General features: G+C 44.6%; 1 protein-coding gene across 6 annotated transcripts in view; it reads left to right on the top strand.

Annotated features, from left to right (window-relative positions):
• Positions 1 to 5,807, top strand: part of ATF7IP (activating transcription factor 7 interacting protein) — a 166,436-nt gene extending 160,629 nt beyond the window's left edge. For all 6 annotated transcript variants that reach the window (XM_008174177.4, XM_065562378.1, XM_005308902.5 and 3 more), the window contains one exon: positions 172 to 5,807. In XM_008174177.4, coding sequence (XP_008172399.1) covers positions 172 to 588 — 417 coding nt within the window. In that variant the 3' untranslated portion in view covers positions 589 to 5,807. The remainder of the gene's footprint in view (positions 1 to 171) is intronic.
• Positions 5,808 to 16,785: the final 10,978 nt, after the last annotated feature.

Here is a 16,785-nt window from a genome sequence, read left to right on the forward strand (position 1 = left end):
TATTAGCTGATCCAATGCCTGTTGAAGTCAATAGGTGCCTTTCTATTGACTTCAATTGGTGTGTTGGGTCAGGCCTTCAGAATGCATCTGTGTTGGAAGCAGTGATGTGTGCATCCTTCTGCCCTCATTACAGACTGTGACCTTTTCTCTTATCCCTTGTATGTCCCTTAGGAGCCGCCACGTCCTGTGCACCCAGCACCACTGCCAGAGGCCCCACAACCACCACGCCTGCCCCCTGAAGCTGCCAGCACCTCCCTGCCTCAGAAGCCACAGCTGAAGCTGGCACGAGTGCAGAGCCAGAATGGTATTGTACTGTCATGGAGTGTCATGGAAGTGGACCGGAGCTGTGCCAGCGTGGACAGTTACCATCTGTATGCTTACCATGAAGACCCGAGTGCCACCATGCCTTCCCAGTGGAAGAAGATTGGGGAGGTAAAGGCCCTCCCGTTGCCTATGGCATGCACTCTCACGCAGTTTGTATCTGGCAGCAAATATTACTTTGCAGTTCGGGCTAAGGATATTTATGGACGCTTTGGACCTTTCTGTGACCCCCAGTCCACAGATGTGATCTCTTCCCAGAGCAGTTAAACCAGAGACCTTTGGAGCCATTAAAACTTTCCCACTATCAAGAGTGACTCCAGTTTGGGATTTTCATCCCATACATGAAATTCACTGTTCAATTCACTCTCTTTAGGATTATTTTGGACAGCCCTGTGTGATACACTACATCTATTGAGAACCCAAAGCAAAATTTAATTCTCAGCCTGCAGCAAGAGAACTTATTTTTCTGGACAGCTCAAGCCTTGGGAATTTGAAATCTAAATGTTCCTCTTCCCCTATGGCTGCTTCTTTCAGAGATACCTACCCTTTATCCAAGGGGATTCTGGACAGCTGGGATTCTGCTTCAGACTGGGAACAGGATCATACATTGCACAGTTTGCCCGAAGCAAACACAACTCGTCTATGACGTGCTGAACAGTTACAATGGCGCTAACATGAGGACAGGAACAGACTCACTTGCTCCCTACAACTCAGTAAGAAGGTTGTGAGGGGAAAGGATTCTGGGTCTGACTTCTTTTGAACTGGAAGCTTGAGTAGTTTGGTTTCATCTTATAAACAAATCCACTCTCCAGAGGGAAAGAAATCTTGAGTCTGTCCAATGCAGGAGGGGTGTGCATAAATCTGGAGGTGGTGCAAGAAAACCCCCACTACTCTCCACTCCCCACCTCCCGGTTAGAATCTGGGAGTATTATCAAATCAGGTCTGAAACTGGTTTGTAGAGACTTCATTCACATTTTCTCTTTGTAGCTCAGATAATTCTCTGCCCCCTCCTCATACTTCCAGCCCTGTTTTTTTAAATTTATTTTGTGCCTTAAAGAGTAATTTCAGAAATAAATGTAGCCAGATCTCTGTTGTGTTGGTTAGGTGTGGTATTTTTTTTTCTTCACCCTTTTAGCCTCCTGTTGCTGCTCCTCTTCCTGGCCCCAATACAATTGCTCCATTCTGACAGACCCCAGAAAGTATAGCACTGGTATCTCTGGGTTCATTCACACCTGTGATATCATTCAACGCAACAGACAGTTCTTGAGTGGCTGGTTTTATCCCATGAAGATGGTTAGTAAGTTATACAGACAGTATTCTGCATCAGCACCCTTCACTGTTCTCCTGGGAAGGCTGAATGCTAGATTGGCCAAAGGAAATCTGTGTGGCACTGAAAGTCTTCCATTTCATCCCACATGCTTTGGATACTGTATTAATACAAAAAGGTATCAAGATAATGTTGGTTCCCCATCCCCATCTCTTCTCCCAGCCCCTAGTCTGTCTCCACTGGATAAACAACCAAATCCAGAACACAGTTTTGAAAAACTTATTTCATCCATTGGCCCAAAAGTTGTAGAGCAATTGCAGACTTCAATAGGGCCTTTCACGATGCTTATGAATGGAGTCAAAAGGAAAGCTGCTTTTCCACCAGGCATTTGTTGTGGCTTGATTTGAACAGACCCACAGATCTACACACACATGTGGCAGATAAGATTCTACCTTGCCATCTTGCAGAAGAATAAAGCTGGTTTGTCATCTTTCCTGCCCAGCAGAGTCAAACAACTTCCTGGGCAGGGAAAGGAGCCGTCCGTTACCCATTTCACTGGGTAAGGATAGCCCAGCCACAGTAGAAGCCTTTTTGCTCTCTTGTCTCTTGAAACTACTGGATTTTAAACTATAAAATGAGGTTGGAAAGTCTAAATGCCAGAACATGCTCATAAAATGTGTTTTGGGAGTGTGGGTTCTTTATTTTGTTCCTATAAAGAACTTGTGTCGGTAAAATAACACTGTATTGTAAAGCCCCCTATAGGGACCCCCATCCTTTTGTATGTAACATTTATGCTCTCGCATGCCCATCACTTCTTCCTATTGCTGGGATTTTCATTACTTTCAGATGAACAAGAAGCATTCTCTCTTGTGGAATTTCTGTTTTATCTTTTGTGTTAGCAGCTGTAGTCAGGAATATCACTGATCTCAGTGAATAAATGTTTAGGAATTCAAGTATCCCAAGAGAAGGTTCACACCTGTTCATTTTTTCCACAGTATTTACCCCTCCACTGAATAACAGCCACCTCCATTTCCCTGGTGCGAATAATCAATAATGCTTTGACATTTTCTGGATTTTAACCACTGTTCTGTCTGCCACCTTCAAGGATAAGACCTGCTTAATTGTATGTTTTAGGCTATTTATATAAAGTTGGATCTTAATGTGCCAACTGTCTTTTTACAGTGACTATCTTAGGGCCATTTAGACATATTTAGTTCTCCTTAGACTACTTTTAATAAGCTGTCTGGAGCAGTACCAAAGGAAGATGGAGGACATTTCAGTGCAAAGAGAGATTGTAGTTTAAAACGGGGCAGGAGAGGACCCACACCCTAGGATGGATGCTGCTTGTTTAACATCCTCTCCATTGTGACTCCAGTCCACACCATTCACATGTGAGCATGTCTGTAATATGTGTTTTGCCCTCATTCGGTTCTTGACTGTTATGGGCCCTGTCTTGCTGGAGAGAGGTCCCCTTGGCTGACTTCCCATTCCTTTCATCTGATGGAAATGGTGGTTATCAGGAATGTCCTAGCATTGTGTTTGTTGGAGATTTTGTGCAACCTGTTTTTAGCTGGACTGGGTGCTTAAACAAAGGAAGACGGAAATGCAGCCAAGAATAATTCTTTAAATCTCAAGCTGATTTAGTGGCCCTGAAGGGAACTGTGGGAAGCAGCAGAACTGGGTGAATTGGCTTTAGATGTGGTTCTAGTCTGAAAAGTGACTGTAATAAGTGACCTGCTCAGCAGATCTGCTCCCAGTCTGTGTAGTAGTCATTGATGTGTTTTAGCCATATGGGCGACTAAAAAGTTTCCGCTTGTTCTGTGGAGTCAACACAACTGTGGGAGAATGATTCTGCTTCACCCAAAGAGATGTTAATAAATTGCAACTGCTGAAACTTTAATTGGTGGTGACAATGTGTTAATCAGCAGGACCATAGTTTGACGTGGAAGCCTCCAAACGTAGTCAGGTATCAAAGATCTGGAAATCAGAGACAGTAAATAGGAGACCTCATTATGCCATTTTACAGTGTCACTTTCAGAATAGAATTGCTCTCTGCAATGGGCATTATCTCTGTTATGTTAGCCAATAGGAGCTGTGCGGAGCTCCTCAGCTGGAAGTCACGCTGTGGCCCCCTACATTACCCTGTTGTGGCTACTTGTGTTTCTTTTTTGTTCGCCCATAGTAGCAATAAAACTGTTTTAAAACCTCTGCTTGTAACAGACATTCTGGAATAACTGGTTACACTGCAAAATACCTTCTTTCAGAGTATTACAAAAAATAGTTGCTGGACTGCTTAGTACAGGACTGTAAATGAAGTGCGTTTTTAGGATGGAGCTCTCTGTGGAAGTGTTTGTCCCAGTTAGGATTGTTGGAAGCCTCAACACTTGTTTTTAAATGTACTAAAATATCTAAGTGACATTAAGGGGCGGGGCTGTTTTTAATCTCTGTTTTGCACTTTGTCAGAGTTTTTTCCCCCCCCTGCCATGTTCTCAGTACTATAGTGTATGGCTGCTCCTTGCTTATGGTTTTTGCTCTTGCCACTGTGTATATAACAATACAAAGATGGAGCTTGTTCTCCAAGTTTTAAGAAATACAGTACTGTATCTTTAGCTCTGTTTTTCCCACCTTCATTTCTGACGTGTTCTTTTCTTGTATGTAGTTCTTGGGATCTGATTTCCAGGTTATGAGTAGTGTAATTTAATTCAATTTCTGGTTGGGAGAGAAATGAGATTGGTTTCCTTTCTGTACACAAGTGGGGTGCTGCTGGCAAAATGCTGTTAATTTCCATTGAATTTCCCTCTGCCACAGCCCCACTGACCTGCCTGTCCCCCACTTCTTTTCTCAGCTTATGTTGAGAAGCTTTATCAAATTCAGGCAACTAAGACCTAAAACGTGTTGATTTGTAACCTGCAGGCACAATGTGTGTCTGTGCATCGTTGTACCTGCACTAGCAGCCTGTGGAAATTGCAGGGTACAATAGCTGTACAATTCTCTTTATGCCTGTAGTCAAGCATGTGTTAAATATTTAAATGCTCTGATCAGCTTCCCCTGAGTAGCAATTGATATTAAAAACCTGCTACACCAAACTATTTACACCACCATCCATGTCTGAGTGAGTTTTAGAGATTATCTAGCACTAGCACTGAGACAGTTGCCCATCCTGACTTGAATTTTTAGCATGGGGTGGGAAGGTGGCAATACCTGTGCTGTCTTCACCTTTACACATGAAGGGCCTGATCCTGCATCCTTTGAAAACAATAGCAAAACCTTCATGGGGAGCAAGATTGGGCCCAATAATTCTAGAATTGCTAGGATCTGAGCACAGTACCGTACTGCAACAAACCTGGTCAGTTCTCTTATGCGGTTTGCCTAAAGTGTCTAATGAACCAGAAATCCTATTACATGAAAGGACAGGCCAAAACGACATCGTTTTGTTCTTGTTCCCTGAAGAGCAGCGTCCCAGTATTACAGTACTGCAAACACTGTATAAAACTAAGCTGTGATTCTGCCTTCTGACAAACTTTGTAGTATTTTCATTTAGTCAACAACAAAATCTATCCAGATTTTTAAAATAAAGGCTTGATATATTAAATATATATTTTTTTAATTTGGCTTTTCTTTTTGGGTAGGGGTGGGCACCAAGTACAAAAGTATTGGCAGTTCAGCGGAGTTCAAGCTAGGCTGCTAGTCTAACCAGTCCTGCAACCAAGATCCCCTTCAACCAGCTTCTGGTGGGGAGCATGAAACATAGGAATAGATGGAGAATGCAAATGAATTATTTTTTTTTATTTTTTCATCTTCAGATCTAATCAATCTATTAAAACTGATTGTTTCTCATTTTATTGTGCAGCCTGAGCATTCTTTTTTTAAAAAAATATTTAAAGAGCCGTCTGGATTTAATGGGTTATATCTGTAAATAAAGTAACTGCGTAGGCATCTGGGGGTCTAGTTTGGCTTTAGTAATTTATCAGCCATTAAAATACACACATGTACAATATCCTTTGTAGGAGACTCACAACATGATTTTTCTTTCGCAGCTGAACATGTAAATAAAGATAATGTAGGACCTATCTAATGTCCAATTTAAACTGGGCACTTGCAAGCTCTCCCCATTTTTTGTATGTATTGTAGATTAGTGTGTGTATAAGTGTTAACTGTAATGGGGTTTTGTCCAAAAAGCCTGAAATTTATACTTTGAAATAAACTACTGGGTTTTTAACACTGTGAGTCATCTGTGGTTGGTTCTGCTCATCCCAGGAGAGTCCTGTCTATTCTCAAAGGGCAAGGTGTGCCTCTTTTCCCACTGAAGATGCAGTTGGTGGGGGGGGGGGGGGAGGTCTGGGGTAAGCACCAAGAATTCAGATTTTTAAACCCTATCACCACTTTCTTCAAATTGTTGGGTAGCAGAGGTTGGGCTCTGAAATTCTTCTGGGATCGCTAACAGGGTCATTTTTACTTTCCCAGCCTTCTCAAAAGGTTTGCTCCAGCATCTATTCTCTTCTGCAGTTCCAGGCTCCTACAGCACTTCACAACAGCAAAGAGAACCCGATTGGAGACTAGGAACCAGGACACTGACATTTAACCCCCCACCTTCCCAACACACACACACATGTATGCTTTTTTAACTTCATAAGAACGGCCACACTGGGTTAGGCCAAAGGTCTATCTAGCCCAGCATCCTGTCTTCCAACGGTGGCCAATGCCAGGTGCTTCAGAGGGAATGAACAGAACAGGGCAATGATCAAGTGATCCATCCCCTGTTGCCCATTCCCAGCTTCTGGCAAACTTCAGCCTAAAGGATTAGAGCCTTGAACATGCAAAGATTTACTGATCTGCTTAACTTTACACATTTGTAAGTGGTCTTGTTCCAGTCAATGGGGCTATTCATAGTGTGTAATGTTAAGTACTTTCATAAGTCTTTGCAGGAGCAGGACCTAGGAAGACCGAAGTTCTAAGTGCAGGGATGGGGAAAAGTGTCCTGCAGAAGTACAGTCGTACCTCACTGTTCAAAGAGTTAGGTTTGTCTAGAACCTGAACTTTAACACCTCATGTGAATTAGACTCACAAGCTGCTTATAAAAAGTAGTTACTACAAGGCAGCAGCATGGACAGCTACTGAACAGCTGTGGGACCTTGGGCAAGTCTTTTATCCTTTCAGTTCCCCAGCTCTAGTTTCAAATAGGAATTATGAACCTGGCTCCCACCTGCAGTGCAAGGATTAATGTTGGGTAGAGCATTTTGAAGATGCACAACCCTAACTGCTGCTATTACTGCTACAGCAATGACAGTGAAAGCTAGCTCAAGCCACCAACCAAAGGACCAGAAAAAATTGCAAGCTAAGTATAGAGAGTGATTAACTCAAGGCTGAATAAAAATGTATTTGAAACCACAAAGGGCTTTAAAAATGGTCATTAAAGATGACAATCTGCTTGTGCCAAGTGGTACAGAGCACAGGTTTTACTGCATACTGAAGGGGAGTACATAGCTCTCTGGGACAGCATGATACATTTGAAGCCTAAGCTCCTCCGCTTTCTTCTCCAAGCATAAACGAAGGATCAGTTCATTCACTGTTGCCTTGCATCTTGTGTAGTCATTTCCCTAGTGCAAAGTGAATGCAAAACAACCCTGCTGAGCCAGCACCATTTTACACACACTTTGCACTGGTGTAAATGGAGGCATGAGGTGCAGGCAAGTGTGACTCAGGCTTTAGTTGCAGAATACCCTTTATCACTCAGTGCCCTGGCCTGGAGGGGTGGTATAATTTCATAAGAGTCCCCAGGGGAGAACTTTATTCTGGCCCAGTTAAGCACTCGAAGTCAGGAAAGGGCAGGGCTGGGATGATCTCATTCTTGCAGCAAGCGTGGCCTGGACCCTGCACCTAATTTGCAGGGGGAGAGGGAACAGCTCTGGAGAATGCAGTTGCAATTGGTATTCCTAAAATAAGAGATGTTTTCTTGCTAGCAGTTACTTATTGAAATAATAATTTGTATTACAGCAGCACCTAAAGAACAGCAGAAGGGTGGGGTTTTTTTTTTTAAACTCCCTTTTCTTGGAAAGACCTTTTAGTCCCCCTTTCAACTTACATAAAAGAGAGTCCCCCCTTCAGGCCAAGCCAAAGCCAGGAGAAGTTTGAGGAATTGAAACAGAGGCATTAACAGTGGGAACGTGGCCAAAACCTGGGCTATAACTGCCACATTTCTAAGGGCTAATCTACACCTAGAACATAGGTCAGGGGTTCTCAAACTTTTGTCCGGGTGACCCCTTTCACATAGCAAGCCTCTGAGTATGACCCCCCCCCATATAAATTAAAACACTTTTTAATATATTTAACACCATTATAAATGCTAGAGGTGAAGTGGGGTTTGGGGTGGTGGCTGACAGCTTGCGACCCCCCCCCATGTAATAACCTCATGACCCCTAGTTTGAGAACCCTGACATAGGTCAACATACTATGGTAATCAGGGGGTGTGAAAAATCCACATACCTGAGCACTGTTGCTATGCCAACCTACCTCCTGGCATAGCCATAGCTAGGTCAACAATAGACTGCTTCTGTCAACCTACTTAATATTGCCTGGGGAAGTGGAGTTCCCACAGTGACACAAACCATGGCTGTAGGAACACTGCCATCCTTAGCAACAGTGGCTAGGGCCCTTTATTCTGCAAGTCTAGCTGCATTTACAGTAGGGGTTAGGTCAGCATAGCTTCAGAGCTCAGGGGTGTGGATTTTTCACCTCTAGCTATGTTGACCAAAGTTTTAAGTGTCAGCTAGGCTGTAATATAGACATGCCCTAAGGCAGTGGTTCTCAAACTTTTTTTTCCACGGACCACTTGAAAACTGCTGAGGATCTTGGCAGATCAGTTAATGATCTTTCCAAATGTTGTTTGTACCGCTAGCTAAGTATTGTAAAGCGCTTTGGAAAAAAGCGCTATATCAAAAAAAAAAATTAACTTTTTTCATTCTACAAATAAAAGCACACAACTCATATTTTAATATCAGTAATATCCTTTCTAATGCGATGGATGTGCCCTCTCTCGCCCACCGCAGCAGCCCCCGAGCTGGGACTAGGAAGGAGGGGGATCTCTCACCGACAGCCGCAGCCCTGAAGCTGGGGAAAGTCACCGCTTTCTCTGACTGCCGCAGCCCTGCACATCCCGAATTCCCCCACCTCCTCTTCTCACACCACTGCCCCCTCCCATCTACCCCCTGTTCCTCCCAAGACCACCACCTCACCTTAGATGTGCATCTTCTTCAGGGTCCAGGAACCTAATTAGTGAAGCCACATCTGCGTGGCTCCACTAATTAAGTGGGTGGCCCTTCATTCTCTTGTGTGCAACCGCCCAGGTGCGCACCTTAGAGGAAACTATCTGTGTACCACCTGAATGGAGCTCGCGTACCCCTGGTGGTCCATGGACCACAGTTTGAGACTCTCTGCACTAAGGTACCAATCAATAACTAAGTGAACCCTAGTTTGAGAGATGAGAATGGAGCCATGCCAGGGGAGATGAATATGGTCTAACTAAATCCACCCCCCCGCTGAGATTTTACTGATCTGGCCTGAAAATCCAGCACTTGAGAGGCTGGCAGAGCCCTAGATGCTCTGGGCATAGTTCAGTGCAGTCTTTACTCCCTGGGCCTACAAAGCTGCTTTTTCAAAGGACTTGCAGTCTGAAAATTTCATCCCTTAACCACTTTACCTGGGAAGACTGGTATTGGCTACAGCGGCGGTCTCAAACTTCATTGCACCATGCCCCTCTTCTGACAACAAAAATCACTACACAACCCCAGGAGGGGGAGTGAAGCATGAGCCCACCTGAGCCCTGCCACCCTGGGCAGGGGGGCCAAAGCCCACAGGCTTCGGCAAGTCTAATGCCAGCCCTGGCAACCGCATTAAAATGGGGTCACAACCCACTTTGGCGTCCCGACCCACAGTTTGAGGACCATTGGGCTAGCCTGTGTTCTAAGAGGCACTGCCGCAGAGAAGTGGTGCAGGCAAAAGAGCTCGCTGAAGGGAGCACAGATGCTGGCAACAGCAGGTGAGGCCAAGCTGCACAGGAGCCTAGTGACACTCTAGGGCAGGGGTCTTTAAAGGCTGTGGTAAAAGAGCCACAATAGCATAAAAACAGGTTTCAGAGTAGCAGCCGTGTTAGTCTGTATCCGCAAAAAGAACAGGAGTACTTGTGGCACCTTAGAGACTAACACATTTATTAGAGCATAAGCTTTCGTGGGCTATAGCCCACTTCTTCGGAAAAGTGGTTCCTCAGGGTCTGCATTTGCCAGCAGTGTAAATGTTTATTCACAGAAAATAAACTTCTTAAAAGTGGAGCAGTTTCACACATCGCTACTCCTGGTGGCAGAGGCAGTGACCAGAGCGCTGAGAGCTACAGCCTGGACTGCAGCTGGAGTTAGTCACATCAAGTTCCAGCCCAGCTACTCCAAGATGGATGTGGGCCAGCAGGCTTCCATTTGGTGAATCTCTCCCCGTAAGAAATTAAGTCTGGGTAGCAGCAGGGCTACAGGGAGCCGTACTGTTCCTACTTCAGTTAAGACTTATTAGAGTTGGTCAACATTTATGTAAGTTCTATATATTTGATGAAGCAGACTATTCTGATTAAATGGCACCAGTTGAAAAGTTCATACGTCTGTAAGCAACCACTGGAGAGAATTTAATAGTAGTTGATTATTTCAAGCAGCTCTTTTCCCTGATGCAGGATTATTGTGATATTTTAAAATTTTGTTATTTAAAACAAGTTCATGTAAATATATAGATACGCTTTACCTTTTGCTATATAAAATCTGCTAAGCCTTCCCATGCTCTGTTGCTATTACTTTACATATGGCATTGACTTATGTACTGGGAAGGGTATAAGGACACGCTAATAGATACTGGAAATTGGTGTCAGGAACTGGGAAGTCAATCATGCTCAACTTCATATGTATATAAAAATAAATCTGTATCAGAGTGCAGGAATTTAGCTCAAACTCTTTGAGGCAAGGACTGAATCTTCCTCTTTGGAAAGCACCTGGTTCATGAGATGCAATCTAAAGAATGTTTTTTTGCAGTTTTCTTATCAGGATTCTTTTAAACAGATGCTTTTCCCCCAATTATTTTAATTAAGTTTTAAATAATTGGGATAAGCGTTGAAAGTAATGTGAAATCCTGTTATTTTACCTCCAAATGCACCAGTTGTACTATAGGCCTCAAACTGTCCTGGTTGGTACACGTGCAGTTTTTGTTTTTGTTTTTAAATATTTCAACAGGATTGGTTTTATTTTGTAGCAGAAGAGTGCATCTAGAAGTAAATGAAGAGATGTAACAAAGAGCAAAAGTGACCTGGTACATACAAACAAAGCAGCTGCTGAGACTTAAATGGCAGATTCACAGCTCAAAGATGTTAAAGCAGACAGAAGTCTGAATTACTGCTGCTTTCCTAATGGTTAAGAAACAAGGTAACTGAGAGAAGCCTCTTCCTTAAACATTGGTGAACAGAAAAACAACAGGAGATGCATCCAGTAGATACTATGGGATGGCATTGTGAGATGGAAGATCAGCTCACAGTTTTATCACTTTCTCCATTTTCAGTTCCAACAATTCTTGGGTCTGAATCTCAGCACGGGTCCAATTCTTAATTCATAGAATATCAGGGTTGGAAGGGACCTCAGGAGGTCATCTAGTCTAATCCCCTGCTCAAAGCAGGACCCATCCCCAACTAAATCATCCCAGCCAGGGCTTTGTCAAGCCTGACCTTAAAAACCTCGAAGGAAGGAGATTCCCTGCAGTCAGATCAGGACACAGCATAGCACATGCTGTTCCAGTTCCCAGCTTCCTAGGGCAGTTCCTTACTTCCCTTTATGCACTAGTGCATCTGTGTCTAGACACTTCCAGTTCCTGAACCATGGCAGCGCCTCTCACCAAGCCCTGGAACTTCCTGTCTTTGTTATGCAAAGTGAGATGCTCAGCTGGTGCCCAAGGGGATGCTGAACCGTGCTCTGCTCCCTTCATCCTGCAGTTCTCATTCATTTAACACTGTACAGAAAATACTTAGTTCATTTACTCAGACTTATCAAAGAACCAAACCCCACAGTAGGTTCAGAGCTCTGTAATAAAGCACAACACTGGAACCTTACACCGTTAGTTCCACTAACCCAAAGCAAAAACTTCTCTTCTGTGCCACCTACTGACAAGGGGCTGCACATTAGAGCTGAGCTTCTGCACTGAATGCATCTCATCAGAATTTAACGCTTTTATTAAAGAAATGCTACCGGACCAAGGATGCTAATATTCCAGTAATCTCTAGCCTAACATACAATTTATTCCTCTGCTTCAGGACTGTAACCAAGCAAAAACTCTTGCTATGCTTGCTAGTTTTTCCACAGGCACTGGTGCAGGTGCTGCATTCCCCAGCTGATGTCAGACAAGGATCCTGAAAGTTTCCAATGAAGTGAATGGGAAATACTGTTTGGCTACAATTGCTCCTCCCTCATTTCTAAAGTAACCTAAGGGAGGATTCTGGCAGTTCCCCTAGACCCCACACCATTGCAGCCAGTCGGACCCTTTCAGGGCTGACCGAGTCCAGGGATGTGGCGGCGGGAGGGGGTCAGAGCCAGGCCTGAGAGATCAAGCAAACTTTCAGCAATTTGACATTATTGGTGAAGGTGACGCAGCTCTCAGCCCCATCCACCTCCCCTTGCCCACCAGCCATACACTGTTCCCCCAGCACGCACAGGGGGAAGGAGAGGAGCTAGCTCTATAAGTACAGTGGCTGACACCCCTCCCTCCTGAGATGGCAGTGGTACGTCTCTCCCCTCCCCTCCCCTAGGTGGCTGGCAAGAGAGGGCAGAGATGTGAACTTTACCTTTTCTCCAGGATGGCAACGTCCATTGGAGCCGGTTCCCACAAGTGCAGCAAAGATGTTCGTCCGTGGCCATGAAAATAACTTGGCTGGCTGATGGCGTCTCAATGGCAGGAAATGCAACTTCACACCCCTGCCATACTCCTGATGGCACACAGCACTGAAGGCTCCTCACCACTCTGGGATTAACTGCCCTTCTTGGGTCACTAGCTGCACCATTGCTTGCCGCTGCTTGTGCGGTGGCTGGAGCTGTTAGAATTCCACCGGGCAGTGACAGCGCTTTTCACGCTCAAAAGGTTCTACAAACAGTAGCTAGATGCTCTATACACCTATTCGAACGATATGGGTTACCCTCATTTAGCCAGGGAGGAACAGGTGCAGTTCACTTTCCCCAGGCCTCACAGGGACTCTGCGTGAGCTAGAATTAGACCTTAGTCCAGGGTAAAACAAATCCCAGCCTCATCTTTAACCCCTTTAAATCTCTTAGAAATTGACAGGCCCTTGGGGGCTTGCTGGTTTCTTATTCAACGGAATGGGCCCCAGAGCCCTGCATTTTTGGCTAATCTGTCCAAAATTATATTTATTAAATACAAAGACTGTGCGTGTCCCTAGCAGAGTGCATGAGTGAGACTGTGCTGCCACCTGCCAGTGTATGGTGTGAAGCATTAGACAAGGACAGAGCCAAATGGTAAGGGGAGGAAAGCTCATTCTACCCCCCCCCCCCCACACACACACACACACACATACACTCCTTTACCACTAAATTCCAAGTGGATCAATTTATTAGAGTCTGGTCCTGTTTTAAAAGACATTTTTATTAATAGGGAAATTAAAAAGGAATAAAGGCAAGTGGAGTGTTTGACACTTTGTACACATTAAGTATAACTGTCCTCTATTCACGCATACAGAGGCAGCAACAAGTGTAACAAATGTACCTACACATTGCTTTTATGGAACTTAAGTAGTACCAGCCGAATGTCAAAGCCATTACTTCCATCAAGGGCAGAGAAGCAATTACTATATTTCAACACTTCCCCGCAAAGTGACATACCAGAGCGGGTGGGGCATCAGTCCAGCTGCGTGCCTCAGGAAGCCCAATAATTACAACTGCAAAGTTCAATTCTACTGCTTTCTCAATCTGAGGTGGTGGTGTTCAGGCAGCGAGCCAAAGCCCTCAGTTGGACGTGTGGCAATAGAAATGGCTAATTTATAGTCATATTATTTTGTTACCTTTCATTTATTTCAAGAATTAAATTGTTCTTCCACTGCATCTCTGCCCCCACATTTTCCTTGCGCTAGGCTAACACTCCCCCTCCCCTTACGTTTGCAAGTATTTGTTGTGCAGGGCCTCCTGAGGAAAGAAACCCTTCCTCTCTATGCCCACAGCATGTTTATCCTCAGTACAATTCACCCCATGTTACATCTACGCAACAGCTTGATCCTAATAGGTCAGTTATGTCTTTTCTTGGAGCAGATTTCCCCATCCCTTCCGTACAGTGAATCAGTCAGACCATATAGGCACAAACGGCTCATGCCCTGAGTCAGGAGCTCTAGCACATCGGCCAATCTGGCATACGGAGCTTTGAGGAAAGACCAAAATAAACCCACTCTTTTCCCTTCATATGAATAAATAATAGGACTTAGAGAATCTTAGATTGGACAGTAAGCTCTTTGGGGGCAAGGACTGTCTTTTTGTTGGGTGTGTACACAGTGCCCAGGACAATGAAGCCCTGAACCATAAATGGGGGTCTGGGCACTACCCTACAAATAATAAATGGAGGTTACTTACCCGGAACTGGAGGTTCTGTATTCTATACAGGCAGGCACACAGACACACACCATGTGCCTCAGATGGGGAACTTTTGCAAGTTGTGTCTATTGGGCTGTGTCTGCGCCCTGGAGTTCCCCCATGCTCAGCACCAAAGGTCTCGTCTGACCTTAAAGTCTATGAGTCTGAGTCCTGACCTAGTGCTGCTCTGGAGCAGTATATGCTGAACTTCTTGTTCATCTGGGAGTCAGACAGGTCCCAAGATGGCATTCCTCACTGAATGAAGATTTCATTTAGCACTGAATTGTGTATCTCCCACTCGTGGTCACAGAAAAGTACCTCCTGAGATTTGTCCACCAGTGAGTTTTGTGCACTTGGAAAGTATGTTGCTAAGAGAGTGATGTGGTTGTTACACCGGTTCTATAAGTGCACTACTTCTATGCAGAGAGGACGAGATTTCATTCCTCCTTGTTTGCTTAAACAGAAGACAGTCGTTATGTCGTCCAACATTATCCGGATATGTCAGGACCTTATAAGTGGGAGGAATGCATTGCAGGCCTACGTGACTGCTCTTAGTTCCAGGAAATTGATATTCATCCCGGCCTCCTGAGGCATCTATGTAGCTTGTATTGTGATGTCACCTATGTGGGCACCTCAGTCTATGAGAGATATGTCTGTGATTATGATTGTGTCAGGTGTGGGAAGAAGGGACAGGACAGAAGCCCTGATGTTGGTGGGGACTGTCACATTTTGGTATTCATGCTGTCCCTGTGAGTAAACAGGGTGGCAAACAGCATTACACAAGTACAAGAAGCCATCTGGCCTAGTAGGGAAAGACAGACCTTGTCTGTAGTTTAAGGTCTGTGAGTGACTTGTCTTATCAGGCTGTTCATGGCCTAGAATCTATCTATAGGGAGGTTTGCCCTTGCTGAGGTTGAGTGTAGGGTTGCTCCCATAAAGTCTATTATCTGTGTGGGAGTCAGAGTGGACTTCTCCATATTTACACAGATTACCATGGGTGCCAGGAAGCACAGCGAAGATAAGATTGTCACCTGAACTTCCTGGCTGGATCTCCCTATTAGAAGCCAGTTGTCCAAGTACAGGAAAATGGGGTTTCTGTTTTGTCTCATCTATGCTACTACCACTGAGAAGATCATTCTGAAGACTCTGGGTGCTTTTGCCAGACCGAACAGGAATGCTCAGAAATGGAAGTGTCCCTGTACTACCAGAAACCTGAGGAACCTCCTGTGGGAATGGTGAATATTCACATGGAAACAAACACCTTTCCTGAACCATATTTCTTTTTCCAGGGGGGGAATTACTGAGACCAATTTAGCCATGGGGAATTTTAATTTGCAAATAAAAGTATTTAGCTGACGCAAGTCAAGAATAAGCAGCCATCCTCCCTTTTTCCTGGGAACTGAGAAATATTGGGAGTAGAATCCTTTACCTTGATGCTGCGGTGGCACTCACTCAATAGCCCCTCATTCAAGGAGGGAGTACTCTTCTTATTGGAGGCTCTCCTTGTGAGAGTGGTTGCTGAAGAGAGGCTGGGAGGAGGGGGTGTGAGGAGGTGGGAAAGAAACTTGATGGTATAGCCCAACTGGATAATATCTAGTACCTACTTGTCCATTGTTGTAGCCCTCCAGTTGTGCGCAAAGTATGCTAGGTGGCCACCAAAGGTTTGGGAAACAGGTGGGGATGGCATCAGTGATTTGGTTTGCAACTCTCAAATGTCCTTTCAGAAGTAACCTTTAGCTGGTGGATGAGGTTGGATAGCTGACATCGAGATGGATGGGTCTGCATACATTGGTCTTTGCAACTTCTGATGTTTGCATAGTGGTTCGTATGGTCATTGGCTGTGAAAAAGCTGGAGAAGAGGCCTAGGTTTATATATCTGTTTATGATGTTTCCTCTTTGGGGCTATGGTATAAATGCCCAGGGAACAGAGGATTGTCCTTGAGTCTTTTAATGAGTGCAAGCCCACAATGGTGTTCTGAACCTCTCAGAGGAACCCTCAAGAGTGAAGCTACAATTCATGCCACATTACTATTGCACTTGCTATGGTTCTAGATACAGGATCGGCCATGTCAACTGCGGCTTGGAGTGAAGTTTGTGCCATGAGTCTACCCTGTCTTCCCGAGTAAGTTTATCTGTATAGTCCAAGAACTTGGAATCATTCATAAAATCATACGTCACTAGGTAGTTAGCAACTCTAAACTGGAGGCTGATGGATGCGAACACCTTCCTCCTCAGAAGGTCAAAACATTTAGCACCCTTCTCTGCAGGGGTAGTCTTGGGGTGTTGTACGAGCAGCCATGGAAGGATCTAGGCAACAACTAGAGAGTTAGAGGCAGGATGGGTGAAGAAAAATTCTGACCCTTTCACAGGGACAAAGTATCATGACTCAGCACTTTTGGGGGTAAAAGAGCATGATGTAGGTGTGTGCCATACCAACCTGGCAGGTTCCATGATAGCCTCATTTACTGGGAGACCTACCCGATTGGTTCCCCTGGGCTGTAGGATGAACAAGAGCTTATGCTGTGTGTCATGAACTTCCTCAAGTAGGATCTAAAG

Source organism: Chrysemys picta, chromosome 1 (genome assembly GCF_011386835.1).
Source record: "Chrysemys picta bellii isolate R12L10 chromosome 1, ASM1138683v2, whole genome shotgun sequence".
In the NCBI taxonomy this organism is placed as follows: Eukaryota; Metazoa; Chordata; order Testudines; family Emydidae; genus Chrysemys; species Chrysemys picta.